Genomic DNA, 20,016 nt, shown 5'->3' on the forward strand with positions numbered 1-20,016 from the left:
TATGATGACCTTTGCAGGGAGAGAGACAGGGGGAGTGTGACCCTGTTGATACTCCTGGACCTCTCAGTGGCTTTCAACACCATCAACCATGGTGTTCTTCTGGATAGGCTGGCTGGGTTGGGAGTTGGGGGCACTGCTTTATGGTGGTTCCACTCCTTCCTGGCTGGCCGTGTCCAGAGGGTGGTGCTGGACAGTTGCTCTGCCCCATGGCGTTTATGTCATGGGGTTCCTCAGGGCTCAATACTGTCCCCCATGCTGTTTAACATCTACATGAAACCACTGGGAGAGGTCATCAGGAGGTCTGGGCTGAGAAGTCAGCAATATGCTGATGATACTCAGCTCTACCTCTAGTTTTCCACCAATCCAGGTGAGGCGGTTTCTGTGCTGAGCTCGTGTCTGGACCTGATAATGGACTGGATGAGGGTTAATAAATTGAAACTCAATCCAGACAAGACGGAGGTGCTGTTAGTGGGTGCTTCACCGGACAGGTTGGAGGGCCATTTCCCTGCCTTGAATGGGGTTACACTCCCCCTGAAGGGCAGGGTCTGCAGCTTGGGGGTGCTCCTGGACCCCAGTCTAACACTGGAAGCCCAGGTGGACTCGGTGGCCAGAGGCACCTTCCTTCACCTGCGGAAATTATACCAGCTACGGCCCTACCTGGATCAGCGAAGTCTCATGACAGTTACACACGCACTGGTAACATCTCGCATAGATTACTACAATGTGCTCTATGTGGGGCTGCCTTTGAAGATGGTCCAGTGACTGCAGCTGGTCCAGAATCGAGCTGTGCGGCTGGTGAGTGGTGGGGCCTCTAGGGAACATATCAAGCCGATTCTGTTTAAGTTACATTGGTTACCAGTTGCTGCCTGGGCTCAATTCAAAGTGCTTGTTTTGACATGTAAAGCCCTAAATGGCTTGGGCCCTGGATACCTGAAGGACCGCCTCCTTCCATATGAACCTACCCGGCAGTTAACATCTAACCAGGGGGCCCTTTTGAAAGAGCCGTCCCTTAAGGAGATAAGAGGGAGGGCTTGTAGAGAAAGAGCCTTTTTGGCAGCTGCCCCCAGACTATGGAATGCCCTCCCGACTGAGATTCGTCTGGTGCCGACGCTGATGACATTTCGGCGCCAGGTCAAAACCTTCCTGTTCCAGAAGGCTTTTAAATGAAATAATATCAGCTGTGCGTCTGATGGCAATTTTTACAATATACATTTTAATTGCATTTTAATTATTTTGCCCTTTTATTTTGTCTTTTTATTGTATTTTAAATGCTAAATAAATAAATAAATAAATAAATAAATAAATAAATAAATAAATAAATAAATAAATAAATCATACAGAACTAATATGCAGGGTGTTTCTATCTCTGTTTTGTCTAAAAAGGAAGATAGGAGCGTGAGCTTGTATATCACAATTTGCAATTACATATGCAGCTAAATATAATGCCATCCAGGCCGAGCACCTGTAAGTTCTTTGTGTAGCATATGATACTGAAATGTTGACATTGAAATAAATGGGAATTCAAAAAACTGAGGGGGAAACTAGATGGAAATTTGTCCTGCTGTTTGGCCTCTTCTGGGGATGGGCTGGTTTGCTCCTTTTCCTGGTGACCATAATATATAAATGTTATCATATATAAGTGCTATAATATATAAATGCTATCATAAGAGCCTACCAGCACTTTTTTGGCTGTCTATCAGGGGCTATTGGTTCTGTGGAACTTCCCATTTGCAAAGGGGGCCACTCCCCCATCAGAAATTTTCAGTTCACAGTTACTTTCAGCATAGAAAATTGTGGTGTTCACATGGGACTGATGGACGTAGATCAGGATTCCTGGCAGGTAAATGTCACCTGAGGACATTTCTAGATTGGCAATTGGTGATAACTAGTCTGCTTGGCTGCAGTTTAGATGAAAAGCTTGCTAACCCCATGCATTTTATCACCAAGTGACATAATGGGGTGGGTATGAATATAGTGGTGGTGCTGTGGGCTAAACCACAGAAGCCTGTGCTGCAGGGTCGTAAGATCGAATCCACACGACGGAGTGAACGTCTATTGCTTGTCCCAGCTCCTGCCAACTTAGCGGTTTGAAAGCATGCAAATGCAAGTAGATAAATAGGGACCACCTCGGTGGGAAGGTAACAGCGTTCCGTGTCTAAGTCGCACTGGCCATGTGACCACGGAAGATTGTCTTCGGACAAAACGCTGGCTCTATGGCTTGGAAACGGGGATGAGCACAACTGGACAAAAATTGTCAAGGGGAACCTTTACCTTTACCTTATGAATATAGTAATAGAAATGTCCCATTGGGGAGAGCCCTGATACACACTCACCATTCGAGGCTGCAATTAGTAGTTGAGGCTGCAATCCAGGGCACACTCACCTAGCAACCAAGCTGGGGAAAGTTAGGAATCACCAAAAATACTAACATTCCCTAGCTTTGCCTGGGAATGAGCTGTGTGGAACAAAGTTGTCTTGTATATATGCAAGTGAAATATCTGTCCACAGAATTTTGCTCTCTTGGCACTTCCTTTAATCAGCCTGTTTCTTCACATTTTGAAAGAAATAGTTTTTCCTTTCTCTTTTATTAATGATATCAACCCTTTCTCACAGACATGTTGCAACACCACTCGAATGTTTAGAGGGTCCTATAAGTATGTCTGCCTGCCAGCAGTTACCACAGCCAGTAAATCTATATTTATGCTCTCTCTCTCTCTCTCTCTCTCTCTCTCTCTCTCTCTCTCTCTCTCTCTCTCACACACACACACACACACACACACACACACACACACACACACACACACACACACACCACACACACACACACACACGTACGTGTTCATAAGCATATCAAACTGCATCAGAGCTGTGCAGTTTTGATTTCCAAGCTCCAGCAGATTCTAACATTCTCCCACCATTACTAAATCAATATCACCTTCTTGGGAGAGGAAAATAAGCATTTAAAAGAGACACATTTTAATACAAACAAAACACCACCCAGGACACAAAAAAAGCCTATTGCCTTTACAGTCGGATCTCCTTCAGATGTACACCGTCTTTCCCGCTAATGCTCTTTATAGTTAAATATATTCTCGCTTCTTATGAGGTGCTTGTTTTTTGAGCAGAGAGAGCAGTTCTCTCTTTCTTTTTTTCTGACAGAGAAAAGCTTATGTCTTCAAAGGAAAAGAGGAAGAAACAACTACAAAAGCTGTTTTGCTTCAGCTGGTAAAATGAGATCTAAAGACATGGCAACAGAATGCCTTTCCCTTGCAGGCAAAGATTGCTTGCTATTCTCTGGAGCTCATTGTTTTTTCACTCTGTTATCTTGCTTCCCTCTTTCTACATTACTTACTTATCCTTAGCTTACCATATTTACACTGCCCATGTCCAAACACAAGCTCTTCAAATGCAAACCAGTGGGTGGCTGGATCATATATTTCTGAAGCTTGCAGCACAGTTTGGGGGGGGAAAAAAAGAAACAGCCTGCAAAAATTTGTAAGTTTTTTTAAAAAGGGGGTTGAAAAAAATGCATACATTTGAAAGTGCATGAAAAATGCACATACATGTTTATTCAATGCACAAAATGCTTGAAATAACATTTGCATTCAAAACAGTGTGTGCTTGAAAGTATGCAAAAAAAAACCCCAAACATCTAAAAAGGGTGCAATGTATATATTTTAAACAAAAATATCCTTTGAAAATGTGTGTGGGTTTTCAGGCAGATTAAGAAAATAATTAGCAATCCAATGTGTAAATGAAACAAAATGCAAATGTTTGGAAGAACAAGAACTTGGGTGAAATTGAGCTTGGCAGATGAACGCTTCTTTACTGTAGCATTGGCAGGGGACAGGAATCCTCTTTTGGGATAAGGCATGCTTTACACACCCAGGGTATTAGCACAGAGCCATACAACTACATACCACACCTACACTCCCTATATTTCCGTAATGGCTTTGCTGCTCACTTTGGAGAGAGGTTGGGATGTTTTGGTCTGATTTTGAGCCAGGTTAGAAAGTTCTTTTCATATTGTCTGTTCAGAATAGATGGGTGCACAAAGGGAGCAGGTGACACCTGGATTGGATAATTTGGTCAAATTAATTTGATTAATTTGGTCATGGTTGGTTGACAGGCATAGCAGTATGTGGCAGCTGGGGCAAAATAGTATGGGAAAAGTTAATTTGGCTGATTATGCTCAATTAACTGGGTCATAATTAGGTTGGATGGTATGTGCAAAAAGTTATGGGATCTTTACATAGATGGGCAGCCTGGGCACCTGCATGATGACTGGCAATTCCCAAAGCTTACCCTATAGTGTAATGGGTCCATGGCCATGATGACCTCAGAAACCAATACTTAAGGTAAAGATTTCCAATTTACTGTATATTAGAAGCCTGGAAAGGGAGCAGTCAGCTGAGCTTCTCTTAGAGCCAGGTTTGAAATTTGTTAGGACAGCTCCCTGCTTTAGATCATAAAGCACCTGCAGTCCTACTCCTTTGTCACTCTGAGTGCATGTTAGTCAGTGGGGTCCTAGTTTAATCCACCTACTGGCATCACTGCTTGTTTATTTTGCCACCCACATGCAGTCGCTCTTCCTCTGATAATGCAAGGAACACTGTCTGATCTGAGTGATGCTATAATGTGGCATGTGAAGAATGTGCCATATGAATGTATTTACAAAGTGGAGCTGCCTGGGTCAGATCAAGTGAGAGTGTTAAATCCAGTCTTGGAGAACTCCAGTAACATTCAAGACTTGGAGTTCACGACTGGCATGGTCACCTAGCATCCTTCGCCCACTGGTGGAACCCAAGTGCCCAGGAAGAAGCCACAAATAACAGAAGTTCTGGTGTCTTAATAGTGCAGGTTTCAAACTGCCTCATCACTGTCTTTGCTTTTCAATTGATTATAAAGTATATATGTGCACTATGCAGTGACATGAGCCTTAAGGCCTAATCCTTTTTGTTGAAATACTAGAATACTGTTTCATAGGGCCAGGTTATAAAACAAAGTGATTTCTGCGATCACTGAGCTCTGTGATTTAGACATTATACAAATTGAATAAATTTCCTTATCCAGGGTATATAATACATCCTGCTTTTGCTAGAGATAGTAGCAGAGCAAACCACTAAAGTCTAGTGCCTTTAAGCCTAGCTTAACTCTCATAATGTCTAGACACCAGGAAATCTGTATCCAATGCCAACTTGTAACTTTATTCTACATAATCATTAGCCTCCTGTCTAAAAAAAAAGCAGTTATTTCTCATCTGTGTTGTTCTGTCATGGAGGAACTTTCAGTCATCTCCAGCCTGAAATGGAACGATTAAAAATTCCACATGCCATCTCACTTGCTTTTCATGAGAATGAAGCTATGGAATAATACAGTACAAGTTCACAAAATGTAACTTATTAACTGATGGGGTTCCCCCAGTCAACTTAAAGTACAAAAAAGAATAGTTTTCCCCTTTTGAATAACTTTCTCAGCTTGACAAGCAATTCATACTTGTCGCAACTAGGCAGGCATGTGATCACCCACCCACCCCCGCTCCAAGATGGTGCCTTTAAATTCCTTTAACTGCAGTCCACCTAAGTCCCACGCAACATGACCAACGCTTAGGAATGTTCAGAATCACAATCCAAAACAGCTAGAGACTACCAAATTGGGCTTCCAGTTTAAGTATTTTATAGCAGAAAACTAAAATGGTCAGTAGTCTTAAAATATTTATTAATTAAAAAAAAGTTAAAATATTTGTCTGTACAAAGATGAGACTAATCTCATGCAAACTCTCCGCATACAATAAAAATAACTCAAATATTAATAGGATGAGTTTACAAAATAACTTCTTTATGGTAGCTTTTAGTAGAGAAGTGCTGCTCTTTTCAGTGTGCTTCGAGCATCATCCCAAATAATTTACTTACAAAGCATTTTTAAAAAAGATTTATACATTGTTCTACAGGAAAAAATGCCAAGGTTTTCACACTCTTCACTATGATTTACAGTAAATACCCTATTACTACTACTGCTCAGAAAACTAGACTTAGACCTATGAACACTGAGTAATGATATCCTCAATACCACTGGACCTTTGAACCATTTATGTTTAATGTACAAAGTTGTCAAAACATTGCTGTGTGGCAGAATCCTGAGCACATTCACTTGGAATTAAGTTTCCATGTGTTCAATGGTACTTACGTTCAAGTAAGTGTGCACAGGAGTACAGCCTTATAGATATATTTATATATGTAATTCTTAAATGGTTAAAAAAAGTCTTGCGAGTGCTATGGATGACATCTGCTTCTGCTTAATTACAAATCACACTGGATTTCAAATTTGTGTATATTACAAGTAATTTGCATAATTAAAACAATTAAGGGGCTGACATATCATGATAATTAGAAATGCATCAAACTTGAATGTTGTACAAAAGAGAGCTTCAATATGAAACATTAAGTCACTGAGAATGAAATATCCCGCAGATTTCTGCAACACAGCCTTGAACTTTTCACAGAGTCTTCCTGTGCACAGGAGGCTCTTCGAGTTATCTGGATTTTCTTTACATCACCGGGTTTTGAAACTAAAAAAAAAAGACACAAAAATGCATGCCATTCACTTCCTCCACTGTAGATTCCACAGTATTTGACTTGCATTCTTATGGCAGATTTCCTTTTTATCTCATTTTCCGCAGCCTTATTCTGTTCTCTTTGTCTCTCTTTTTAAGGATAAGTATGAATTGGTTAAAAAACTGCTCTTGGTCTTTCTTCTTCTGCACGAGTCGAAACCGTTGATCTGTACCATATTTCTCTGCAAATTCCTTAAATGTTGTCCTGGAGCAGGAGAAAGAATCAAAGAGGAAATAATCAAGCTACAATGTCACAATGCTCTTGGCTTTCTAATATATTTTCATATTTTCTTTTCGTCTTTGTTTACATATCCAACCTATAGATGGGCATGAACTGGCAGTTCGGTGGCTCATCCTGGTTTGTTTAATGTCACATCAGGTATTCAGTGGTTCAGTGTCCCCCCTCGCTAGCTCAGAGGAAGCAGCTGGAGGAGGTGGGGCAGGGAAGATGGGACCCTGCCTCCAAGTGGGCAACCACCAGAGGGGGGGATGGTGCTGAACCACTGGGCACCTGTTGCAATGGTGAACAAACTAGGTCAAACCACTGAACCGGTGGTTATTGCCCTCTCTAATCCAACCTTTTTTCCCCTACCGCAGTTATTGTAACTGCATCTTCTTGTCATCAGCAATGATAAAAATGGAAAGACTAAAGTCAGCATTTCAAATGCCCATAGATTTCCATGGCTTCTTATATAAAGGGTGCAACTTGATAGCCAGATGGTCACTATTGGGTTACTGTAAATAGGGTTGCTTTGAGGTGCAGTATGACATTTGGGCTGATCCTTGCATATTATGTGTTTTTTTGGACAGGATACCCCATCAGACCTCTAGTGACCCTATTTAGCCCATTCTTCCCTTTAAAGAGAAAGAAAGAAAAAAGGTTAGATCTTACAGCAACATGACTAAATGAAGTGTCAGCTAACAGATCCATTTGTGTTTGATACTGGCAAACACACATGCTGAAACTGAACCAAAATGGAGTGGTCCTGTCCACACTAAAACAACAAGTCCCTTTGCCAGGGACTCAAAAAGATGCAAGGAGGTATGGATAAGGGTTAGGCTAGTTTGTGATTACCTGTATTGTCATGTGGTTCCTGAAAAATGAACCAGCCTGTTTTTGAAATGGTACAAACTGTGGGACAAAGTGCCATTTGATCACACTCTCAGTTATTTTTTAGTTCTATACTATGTAGACTTAACAATTTCAGGAAGCTTGATGAATAATTAGGCCATCATGGATTCTCCAGAGTAATTAGATAAAATTCTCAAAATTTAAGGTAAAATTTCAGTAAAGTGGGCCAGTTAGTAAATGCATCCCTACCTGTAAGAATGTAGTGGTATACATGTCTGCTCAGGTGTAGGTCTCACCGAGCTCATTGGGAGTTCTTCGTGAACAGGCAAAATCTTAATTAGCCATAATGACTGATGGTTGGCTAACATTAAGCCAGCTGAAACTGTACTAACCCAAAAACCTTCCTGCTGGCGGGTGGGGGGGAGGACGAGTCTCCCCGCATGGCTGCTGCATGGCCAGCTGAGCAGGAAGAGAGCGGAGCTCCAGGCACTATTAGAAGGATGAGTGGGACTGGTGCCATGGCAAGACGCGTGAGTGGATGGTCCGGTCCCGTGGTCCAGCTGTGCCAGGGATATCCCTATACAAATATCCTCATCTCTAGTTTTTATTTTGCCTCTAAGTGCTTATGATAGTCAGAAACATTGTGTTTGCTATGATTATCCAATGCTGATGTCTAGGAATGACATAAAGTTGCATGGAATTTACAGTTCAAAGGATATTTTAACAATTGAACTGGCTCATAGGTTTCTAATACACGATGCAAGACGTCATGATTTGTTGCTATGCAGCCTGTATTCCTGCCATATATCCCTACCAAAAATATTCAATTATTTTAAAATAAATCCTTTGGTTTATGAATGTGCGATATTGTGCTTCTGTATCCATGATTCAAACCCGAAGGAAATAGCCTGATGTTGCTGCACAATATTGTGCCCACTTTGCCAGCAGGGGAAAAAAAAGTTGTCAAACTTTACATAGCCAAGGCTCAGCCTGAAGGTTGACAACATCCATGACAACAGTCAAGATGGTCTACAAAATACCCTCTTGTGTTCACTACCATTCACAAAGTAATACCAAGCAAAGGAAAATTCCAGAAGCTAACTTCTTTTTCCATCAGTTAACCACCTCTCATCAAAACACAAAGCAGTTGTTAGAGATGTTTTCAGACAAGGGTGCAATTGGTTTGCCAACCAGTTCTGCAATTGTTTGCACAAATAGTTGTGCAACAACAAATGGCACTGGATTCCTTCTGGCACATGATCTACTAGTGAATGTAATGTCATTTGTCCCAGTGGAATAGTGCTGTTGCATATTGACTTAGGTTACCACAGGATTATTTATAATCAGCATGGGAAGCTTAAAATATATTGTGTACTTCAATATCTGAAGATCTGTATAGCTGTTCAAAACATTAGCAAGATCTTTATCTCTATAACTTGAAATTCCACTGTAATAAGAAATCTACCCTGATGATTCATAAATGACAGAATCATACACAAAAAAGAACCACATGTTTTACTGTTCTGCCAACGCTTACAGATAAATAGCTCAGGAAAGCAAGCACGCAACAATGTATAATCCTGTGTTTATAGTGCATGCAGCAACCTAATGATACATTTTGTATAAATGCAGTTCGGGTTTTGTCAAAAGATCAGCAAAAACAATGTTTTCCTGAATGTGCTTCATGAACACCCTTATTGTACTTGAGCATAATGCAAATACTAATCACAATTCAATCTCTTACTGGCAAACACAGTGAAGTTGTATGATGGATTTTTAATTGTTCAGAGTATTAAATACAGCAGAGTAATATATGTAGATTAGCTCTGTGCTGCATTGCTACCAATTAGAACTTGGTCACTGTACTGGCTCTGATGTTTGATGGACAAAAATGGGGACATCCTGTGACTATAAACATCAGATGATACGCTCAATATAAATTATGCACACTACATACATATTTAATATACTTAAATGCTCCTGGACAGAAAATTTAGTTTTTCTTGCAGAATGAAGAAGGTGGGGATAGAAAAGTGAGAATGAAAAAAATATAAGAAATTTGCACTGGTTTGAACCCACTAAAGTTTCACTTGAAATGGGAAAAAGTGAATGCCAAGGATGTAAATCCTTGTGTGTCTTATTCTTGCACATGAGAATTAAAAATACCAATTTTTCACTTTACTTAAAAAAAGACAAGCTCTTTTTTTTGGTCAATTTCAGCTAGAGTTTTCACACATGCAATACTGATTTTTGAATAAAAAATGATAATTCTGCAAGGCCTTTTTAAAAAAAGAAAATCAAAGAACTGGATGGGTTCCTTGTATCTTTTAAATCGGTCTGCCAGTTTTTCTGTGCTTGCCATTTGCCTGTTGCTTAGTTAGCAAGGGAAAAGAACACTAGTTTTGTACAGAGACAACTTGCTCAAAATGTTAAAAAAAGCCTCTGACGGAGTAAAAGCTCTTGACTCATTCTCATGTTTGAAGTGAGAAAACTCACTGGGTTTAATGAGTATATGACAGGTTGCCTTGATGTGTTTAAACAGTTTGTCTTGACAGGAATGATAAATTTAACCATTTCTTCACGTTTTGTGAAGGTAAAAGAGTGTGAGAAAGTGTCTTCCTTCTTATACATTTTCAAGGATAAGGTGTAACTCACTAGAACTCTTTCAAACATAGTTTGATTTCTGGTTTGTAGAAAATATTTCCTTGAGGCAAGACCCTGGCAGTTTCCTTGACAGCAATTTATGGTGGAAAAGATAAAATATTTTCAAGAAGGAAGCAGCACACCAGACAACAGGTGAAATAGAAGCTACCTTTCCTGCTACCCAAAGTTATCTTTTGGAAGGGAAGATTCTTCTTGGATACCATGGAGGAACATTTAAAAATGGCATCTCCCCACCAAATCTGTGAATTAGGCCATCACAAAAATTGACAAACCTAGCTCAGTTTCTGTGAGGAGGATGCTCTGCCTATTTCCAGTAGGCTATCCCCTTCTAACCCACACACCCCTGATGGACTACCTTGAGACTCCGGTGGCAAGGTGGCCTTAGTGTGAGGAAAGAAGTGGGCCTCCATGTGGGAATCTGGAGAAATATGAGCCACATCTGGAGTGTGAGGACATGGCAGGGGCAGAATGGTGGGCTCTGGGCTTAAAGGGAAAAGAGGAAGAAGACAAGGAGGACAACTCATTGCTGTCATCAGACTTGAGATCAGAGGTATGGGCAGAGGCCTGCAAGGAGCCCCTTCTCATTCTGTGTCCTGGGTAAGAACTAGCCCCTACTGCTCCAGGGCTCATGGACTGGCAAATAGATCAGGTCCACCTCAGAAAGACGATTGCTGTCCACAACAGCAGCCCAGGCATCAGACTGAGCCATGACCTGGACAACCCACAGATACTCAGAATAAGCACTGGGGGAGGAAGAGGTACTACCAGTGGCTGCAGCACCTAGCAGGATGTGCTCCTTGGACAAAGGGACCTCTATTGGCCCAGTATTACTCGCCTTCTCTGAGGGGCACTGCTTGCTGAGGTCAGTGGTGTGAACTCAGCCCCAGCACTGAACAGGGTATGTGGTGGATCAGTGAAGGGATTTGAGATCCAGTTAAGGAAAGTGGGCAACAAGGGCCTAATGAATGAAACCAAGCCCTCATGGAGTGCTGGGGTGAGGGGCCCAAATATATATATATTTGTATGGGGAGGTTAAAACTTATATTTCACAGAAAGGAACTCATTCAGAAAGTACTGTAAATGCATACCTTGGTGACAATTTAGATTCCTCTAGCAGCTTTTTAAATTCCTCTTTGGCTAGTAGTAGCTTATTTTTCTTTTCCTTGTATTCTTCTCTAATTCGAGTCTTGACAAACTGCTCAAATATCTTAAGCAAGGAAGAAAATAGGAAGAAAAGTTTACATTAGCAAACCATTTACCTGTTCAATATATTCCATTTAGTTAGTTCATTCCATATAAGATGATAAAAGCAGGATATAGATGATGATTTCCTTCAGTAACTCATTTTAGTGAGTTGATGATGGCATGAGCACAGCTAAAAGGCAAATTACTAGATGAGATCTGGAGACCCTCTGGCCTCCAGATGTTGTTGGATTATAGCTCCCATCAGCCATAGCAAGTATATGCAATCGTGAAAGGTCACAGAAGTGGTCCCTCATCTAGAGGGGAGCAAGTCTCCCAGTTCTGTCCAAGATGGTCCTCTTCAATAATTATGTTTGTGTTTCTCTATCAGCTGAATTTGTATCTTGAAGTCCTTTTAAAAGTCAATGGATTTCAGACTGCTTGCATTCACCTCAACGAGTTAAGGTCCCAGAGATTTTATTTTGTCTTTTTCTTCTAGACAAACCCTGTATCCAATGCAGAATTGTGCTGCTCATTAGGTTCTGAGGTCAATGGAAAGTGTACCTTTTTTTATACCATAACAGAGAATCGAGTTTAAAAAAGCTCTTTCAGCTGATTTGTTACCAGCTGAAAGAAACTAAGGAATCCGTGTCATTCTGTGCCTCCACCTTTTTGGCTTTGATTCTTTAGACATCAATTATTACAGCTGATTATGTCTAATGGGTAGAGAATGGGAGAGGGTGATGCTCCTATTTTTAGAACTGATATATTTTAACCAAATTGACCTTCCAACCATTACTCTAATTGGTCCTCTTTTTCCAATGCTTGGAAGTAACACATTGCCAGTAACATCGTCACTGGCAAGTTGTTATTCTGGAGGACAGAATAAGAAACAAAGATACAGTGACTACAAACACTGTAATAACATACACATTCATTTGGTACAATGAGCAGTGTTTATTAATTGCATCGGCTGTCATGGGGAAAGAGCAGGAGAAGTGTTTCTTTTTGCCTTAAACGAGGCAAATGCATTCAACTCCTCTCAATTTTTTTTTAAATTTTAAGACAAGGGACCTACTCACAATGGTTCCCAGCTCTGATTGCTGCTGTACAGCTGCTGGACAGTTGCCACATTGAGACTGTCTAGAACTGAAATGTGATGTAATGAGCTATGATGTTGCATTGTTTGAATTGCATCGACACTACACAGGTACAGCAGTTTGATACCACGTTGAGTGCTGTGACTCCATCCTACTGAATACCAGGGTTTCTAGCTTTATAAGTTACCCAGAACTCTCTGCTGTTATTCAGAGGAGTGCACTACAGCTTTCAAGCAAGAATTCTTAATACATCACCAAGCTATGGACACCAGGGCTAGTTACAAATTGGATGATGAAATGCTGAGCTCAGTGAACTTATATTTGACTCACTACTGTGCAGTTTCCTAGGTTCATAAAGGCACTTCAAGAAAGAAACAGTATGTATGTAAATGAGATAATTGTGTGCTTCTTGCTCATAACTAACACTAATTGACTTGACAGGTAATATCTGCCTGCAAAACCATGCTGCTTTCCCAAAGACAATTTTAGTTCTCTCTGCCTCTTTACTCACAGTGTACATTCCCCAAGGCTCATGGTATCATTCCTTCTATATCTGTAGAGTAATCGTTATTAATCTGCTGTGACCTTTTCACTGTAATTGATGTGCAAGATGAAGCAAAATGCCAATAAAACAAGAGAAAGTTCAGTCCGCAGTCCAATTCTGACCCACTTAGTTCCAGAATAACTGCCGCCTTCTGAAAAAAACTGGAAGGAAAAGAGCATGATGGTTGTCCTAACTGATACAAAGTATAGGCTTCGTTCTAAATAATGTAAATTATAGGCTTTGTGGGCCCGGTATCCTACTGATGTTCAGTTACTGAGTAACTTGATGTTGTCAGTAATTAGAGGTTAAAAGAACAGGAGGTTGCTGGGAACAGTAGCATTGAAACCCCCAAAAGTAACAAAGCAGCTCCCTGGCTAATCAAATCATCACAATGAATGACTTGTTTGATTTGCACACTGGTGTGACAAATGAGGGGAAAAATCTTTGGTTTATAAGACCAATTGCAAGATTCATGAGGTTTCTCAAGCAAGTATATTTGCAAGTGAAATGATCTGGGGACTCTTGTGTAGCAAAGGGTATTCTACTTGATAGGGTGGGGTCAGTAGAACAGCATATGTACAAAATCCTATGTTCATTTCTTTGTGGACACTTTCCCAGCGGGGAAAGAGCTCTCTGTATGAAAAACTGCTGGTAGTCTGTGTAGATACCCCTGCATTAATTGACCCAGTTAATTCTATAATGTAGTGTTAATGATATACACATTTTATGGAGGGGAAAAATGTATGCTGAAAGCATATCTCCAAAATATCATTCAACTTGACTAATAAAGAATCAAGATATTGTCACACAGCTCGATATGGCCACAACCAACAGATGTTACTGTGAAGGACAAGAACAGATACTATTTGGACATTAAAAATCTACATTGTATTTCTCACCAAAAGATTAAAATCCTAATTTAACCAGGTGTTATAACATGATCTCCTTTATGAGGGGAACTATACTAAAACCAACAGCTTGCACGGCCTCCGAAAAGAACCCAGCTACATACTGCAGAATTGTATACCTTTATTAGCATTATAACACAGGAGCTAAGGCTTATAATCCCCTCCCGGTCTTTTATTTCTACATGGGGAAGTTGATAAGATTGTAAAATATTTGGGTTATGCCTATGAAGTCCTGTCAACCATGGCTTGCAGTGGCATCAGTGTTCATGGTATATGTGTGGGACCTCTTTTGGCCATGTTGGAGGTGTCTCTAGTGCATGCCCATGTGTTCAGTTGATCCCTAACATGGTTTAGTGTTCCCTAGACCAGAACTCAATGTGTGATAAGCACTGTTAGCATTGGGTCACTGATGTGGGTGAATGTTTGCTGGCTTACAGCATAAGATGTGGTAAATATATCCAGAGGCTCAAATAACTGGAGGGCTCTCCAGTTCTCTTCACTTCCTAGGCAGTAGAAAGCAGTGCCCAGAACATATGATTTCTCCTCTTCGGGGTCTTTTTCTGGGTTTTGCTCAACCCTCAGAAAATATGTGAGGCTTAAGCACGTATTCCCAGCTAGGTGTAATAGCCACATACTAATAGATTACCACACTGCCCTGAATATGCCTAATCTTTACTCAATTTAAAAATAGACAGGCTTGTGTCTGAGTAGTACTTGGATGCAAGACCAGTAGGGAACACCAAGGATCTCCTGGTAGGGCCTAAATAAGAATCCCACTTAAAACCTTGGAGTGTCGTTGCTGCCGCTATGAAGCAGTTGCCTATTGCCATCAAGGATTCTAGTTTTTTTCAAAGGGGGACTAAGTGGTTGGAGAAATGGTGACAGGTACAAGGCATCGTGCTTTGGAAATGGCTGCAACGTTGATGTGTCTATTCCCGTCAGGTCTACCTGCATCTGAGTCTCTTAGCTGCCTCTTAATGCCACAGAATACATCAATGCTTATCCAAAGGCTTTACCACTACATCCTGCCTGCTGCCATGCTGGCCCAAACCTTAAAAGGTCCAGAACCCTAATCACATTCATGCTGGTGAAGCCAGCCCAACCCATCCTCTGCTCTACCTCTTTTTCCTTTGGTGCTGTTGTGACTTTCACTTCCCTTTGGCCATGCACATGCCAGCTGGCCAGTGCTTCTCCAGTGCTGGGCAACCAACCATGTGCTCAGCCCTCTGAAAATAATAACTTAATATAAGTCTGCTTCCTATCACTCTGGATGTTGTTCGTGTAATTTTCAAGCCCAGCACAGCATCGCAGGGCAGCAGCTGAGGTGTACAAATAGCTGCTGCAAAGAAATTAATTGTGTTAATCAGTTCCCTGGAAAATGGGGGGAACTACTGGTTGTCGTTTCCCTCAGTCAGTCCTCCATGTGAAACAGCTGATAAGTCCAACTCTTTATTTGAGGGGGATCTGCGGGCAGACAGCTGGATCATATTCACCTTTTTCAAAGAGCAACAGTTAATGGGTTATTTGCTGCTGGCAGACCCATGCTTTCTTTTCATTATTTTTTTTACTGAAAATCTGATGGGGTTCTTTTAGAAAAACAACAGCCAATGCATTTTATTTCTCCCTTCCTGAGAGTGCCAGAGAGTAATATAATAAGAGGCATATTTTAGTAGTTCCAGGAAACAGTCCTCCATTAGGTCAAAAATAGAGAAATACATTAAACTAAAATTAATAAATGACTCATTATTGCCACATTTGATCCCTTAAACGTGGTGTTGTTTCCAGATCTAACATTTCCTCATGCTTGTTTATTCCTTTGCTGTCAGCATTGCTAAATCAAGGTGGACAGTGGTGATACCAGCTAGCTGGGACATAAGATCAATAAAGAATTGTAAGCTTGTTGCTGGAACTATTGCTGGAAAAACGGCAGAATTTTTTGTCTTTAATCAAAAAAGAAGAAGACAGGAGAATTGTCCTTAATCATCTTCTCCCTTGTGAAAGTTCAAATCTGACTTGATGGCTGTTCTGGCAACCAAAAAATAATGTGTGTAATCTTCTTTTTTGTTTATGGAGAAGCCTTTGCAATAGATATAGTAACAAACCTTCCCTTTCTATATCCCATATTTACTTGAAGAGAGTAAATAATACCTTGCACAATCTGCCAAGAAGTCCTATGTTTTAACATTTTATCTTCTGCTTGCAGTGCGTTCTGCAACATTTCTCCAATGTTTTCATTGGAGCTTTTTTTTTTTTAATTAAGAATGAGGGAGAGATCCCCTCAGGGATTCTGAGCACTGCAGATGGAGTACTTGTGTATTGTTACAGGACTGTAGTCCAAGGGTGTCTTCCATTTTCTTTTACCTTCAAAAGTGAATCTGTGCTGCCTAGCTAATTCCAGATCAAAGACACAGTTGCCACACACCTTCTGCACCATTGGAGCAACCATCGCTCCCTTCCTTTGTCAGATGCTGCAGGAGGGACATTAGTGGCGAGACTGACAATGCAGAAAGTTTGTGGCAACTGTTCTGTCAGTGATCACTCAGATGAGTAGGAAACCTTCATTTCAAATAATTTTGTAAAGCTCAGATCACCTCATAAATCAACCCACGTGACTTCCATGCCCATCATACTCCACGTCCTTCTAAAGATCTTTACCCCACATATAAATCCACCACTACTAACAAACCTCTGATATCAGATGCTTCTCATCAGGACTTGTGCACTGGAGAATGTATGTACTTCAGCCTATTACTTTATTCCATATAATGCATGGACTGACTCTGGCAGTCTCCACTAAGCCTCTCTTCATCCTCCTCTCAAATTCTAATAGAATGTAGCCATTGATCTACAAATCCCAAAGATATGAAGCAGCCTAGTTTAGAAATGAGAATTTGGTCACTGAATATTTCTTCTAGCTTTTACCTGTCTTTAATGTTAAGTTCTTTTGCATTGCCTGTCCAAAGGAGAGGTTACCAAAGGTGAGGAAATTAATCCAGCAATATACAGTATATCTTTCCAACTGACCGTTAGAACAACATTTATAACACTTCATAAATATCTTCCTTGAGTATTAGGTTCTTTTTGCCTCCAAATATATTAACACAACTTCAATCTTCTCTATAAAGAATAGATAAAAATTGCTTTTCATAACCATTTTCTCTGAGTATGCAATATATTCCACAAATGAGGCCCATGTCACCAATGTTTCAAAGCTAATAGCCATAGTATAAGCTCTATCAACTCTTCATTAAGTAATTTTACTACATCATGTGGATGCTTGATAAATGCAAGGCACAATAAAGCTTGATTGAGTAGTCAAGGTCTAGACTATGCCCTTGCTTAAATCACTGAAAGGAAATAGAGGGTCCCCTTTGATTTACAAAGTAATATTTTTGAAGTTATTGTTAGTTTCCACTTTGAGATGCTGAAGTCTAATTTTATTATTTATTGATTTATTTATTTGATTTTTATCCCGCCTATCTGGACCAATGGTCCACTCTAAAAGTCCACCTGCTTTTGTTTTGCTGGTGCATTCAAGGATGTCCCATTGCAAGATCTTCTGTTTATAACACAGAAGAAGAGGGAGAAATAGCAAAGTGTGGTGTTTATATAGCGTTTATATACTATAGCGCTTAAAGGACTCACTGGGCAGTTCACAATTGAATTATGCAGGCTACACATTGCCCCCTTCTGCGAGGAAACTGGGTATTCATTTTGCTGACCTCAGAAGGATGGAGGGCTGAGCAAATTTTGAGTTGGCTAGCTGGGATGGAAGCTGGGCCATGAGCAGAGTTTTGGCTGTGGCACTGCAGTTTAACAGTGCTGCTTCAAAATAAGCATTTGAGTTAAAAGATTTTGACTACTACCATCAATACCATTTATTGAGGTATGTAATATAATACTCCTTCATGGGTCACTGCCTTGCCGTGGCGAAGGGGCTTGAGTAATTCAGAGAAGCTATGGGCTATGCCATGCAGGATCACCCAAGATGGACAGGTCACAGAGGAGAGTTGTGACTTAACGTGATCCACCTGGAGCAAGAACTGACAAGCCACTCTAGTATCCCTGCCAAGAAAATTCTATGGGCAGAAACAAAAGGCTAAAAGATATGATGCTGGAAGATGAACCCCTCAGGTGGGAAGGTGTCCAACATTCTACTGAGGAAGAGTGGAGGACAAGTACAAGTAGCTCCAGCTAATGAAGTGGATGGGCCAAAGCTGAAAGGACGCTCAGCTGCGGACACGCCTGAAAGTGAAAGGAAAGTCTAATGCTGCAAAGAAAAATACTGCATACGTAGTAACCTGGAACGTAAGATCTATGAACTTTGGAAAACTGGATGTGGTCAAACAGGAGATGGCAAGAAGAAACATTGACATTCTGGGTGTCAGTGAACTAAAATGGACGGTAATGGGCAAATTCAATTCAGACGATTATCATATCTACTACTGTGGGCAAGAATCCTGTAGAAGAAACGGAGTGGCCCTCATAGTCAACAAAAGAGTGGGAAAAGCTGTCCTGGGATATAATCTCAAAAATGATAGAATGATTTCAATACAAATCCAAGGCAGACCTTTCAACATCATAGTGATCCAAGTTTAGGCACCAACTACTGATGCTAAAGAGGCTGAAATTGGCCAATTCTGTGAAGACTTACAACACCTTCTAGAACTGGCACCAAAGAAAGACATTCTTCTCATTATAGGCGTACAGTTGCCATAAGATTCTGTCCCATTCAGTCTGCATCCATCCAAAATAGAGAGTGAAGATCCCATTGCAAAAGACCAATAAGGTTACTTTTGTCCACATGGTTGCACCATTTATTCACAGTCCAAGATGATATTGGATCATAACATGATGAATGTGGTTTAATGTAAACTATGGTTGCAAGTAAATGGGAATAAATAGTATTTCCACAGCTTTAAAAGTGTGACTGTGAGTTGGTCTTGAATTGAAAAATAGCATGCATTGTTAAGAAACTTGGAGGGACTATGTATGGGACAGAATTCCTTCTTAGTGGTAGCATACTAGTGGAATGCTTTCCTTGCCCTAGAGAGGCTTACTTTGAATTTTATTTATGCAATGTGATTTTTGCGCAAGGTGATTTTTTTTGTATTGTTTTATTTTAATTGTTCCAGGCTTTTCAAAATAATCTGTGATTCTAAATTTTTTAATAATTTGTGGTTCTAATCTTCTGCATTTTTAGCTACATGTATATACTATTTTAGCCGTACTATGAAACTGATTTTGTCTCTGTCTTTGCTGTAGTTTTATGAAGTTGCACTTTAGTATCGTGCTTCCCAGTGTAATGTTTGGGAGCCACACAGTGAACAAAGTTAGCGGGCAGCCTATGAATGGCAAAAACAAACAAATAAACTCACCTGTTTACGTTCTTCTGAGTTCAGTAGAAGATAACGTGGATCAAAGACTATTTTGTGTAACTCTTTTTCCCATGTAGAAAATGCAGAGACCTGAAGGCATATGTGACAACAGAGACAGACGCAATTTGCTAAATGTTCAGGGATTAATCAGTCTGCGGCAGTTAATATAATGGAGCCTCATGCAGGCATGCACAATTGCAACGTTTTGGACAAGACCCTGCCTGGCTTTCTTTTACTGCAGCTGGAATGATGCTGCCTAATTCAGACCGAACACAGATCAATCTGATTTAGATGAGTCTGAATCATCCTGACTTGGTTCAGTTGCTCAGACCTGTTTATTGTTCTTGTTCTTCTTGTAGTGTTTGTCACACGATTTAATGCGTACTTCTACAGCAACAGAGTAACGTGCCTAGCTCCATGGAATAGCATTGCAGTTTCCTCTTAGTCCCATGTGTCTTCAATTTTTACTTGTCCAGGATTTAAAAGAAGCCAGCTTTCACATTTCTATAAGGGAATGCTGCTGTTCTCCTGAGGGAGAAAACGGACACATTTTTT

The 20,016-nt window shown here is 40.5% G+C and overlaps 1 protein-coding gene across 1 annotated transcript in view; it reads right to left on the bottom strand.

The window, feature by feature from the left end:
* Positions 1–5,701: 5,701 nt before the first annotated feature.
* The window catches only part of TCERG1L (transcription elongation regulator 1 like), a 239,728-nt gene continuing 225,413 nt past the window's right edge, over positions 5,702–20,016 (bottom strand). Inside the window, exons 12-14 of the mRNA XM_078390259.1 lie at positions 19,462–19,551; positions 11,438–11,556; positions 5,702–6,818 (exon numbers count right to left, since the gene is read on the bottom strand). Of these exons, the coding sequence (XP_078246385.1) occupies positions 6,662–6,818; positions 11,438–11,556; positions 19,462–19,551 (366 nt within the window). The 3' untranslated portion in view covers positions 5,702–6,661. The remainder of the gene's footprint in view (positions 6,819–11,437; positions 11,557–19,461; positions 19,552–20,016) is intronic.

Source organism: Pogona vitticeps, chromosome 3 (assembly GCF_051106095.1).
Source record: "Pogona vitticeps strain Pit_001003342236 chromosome 3, PviZW2.1, whole genome shotgun sequence".
NCBI classification, from domain to species: Eukaryota; Metazoa; Chordata; class Lepidosauria; order Squamata; family Agamidae; genus Pogona; species Pogona vitticeps.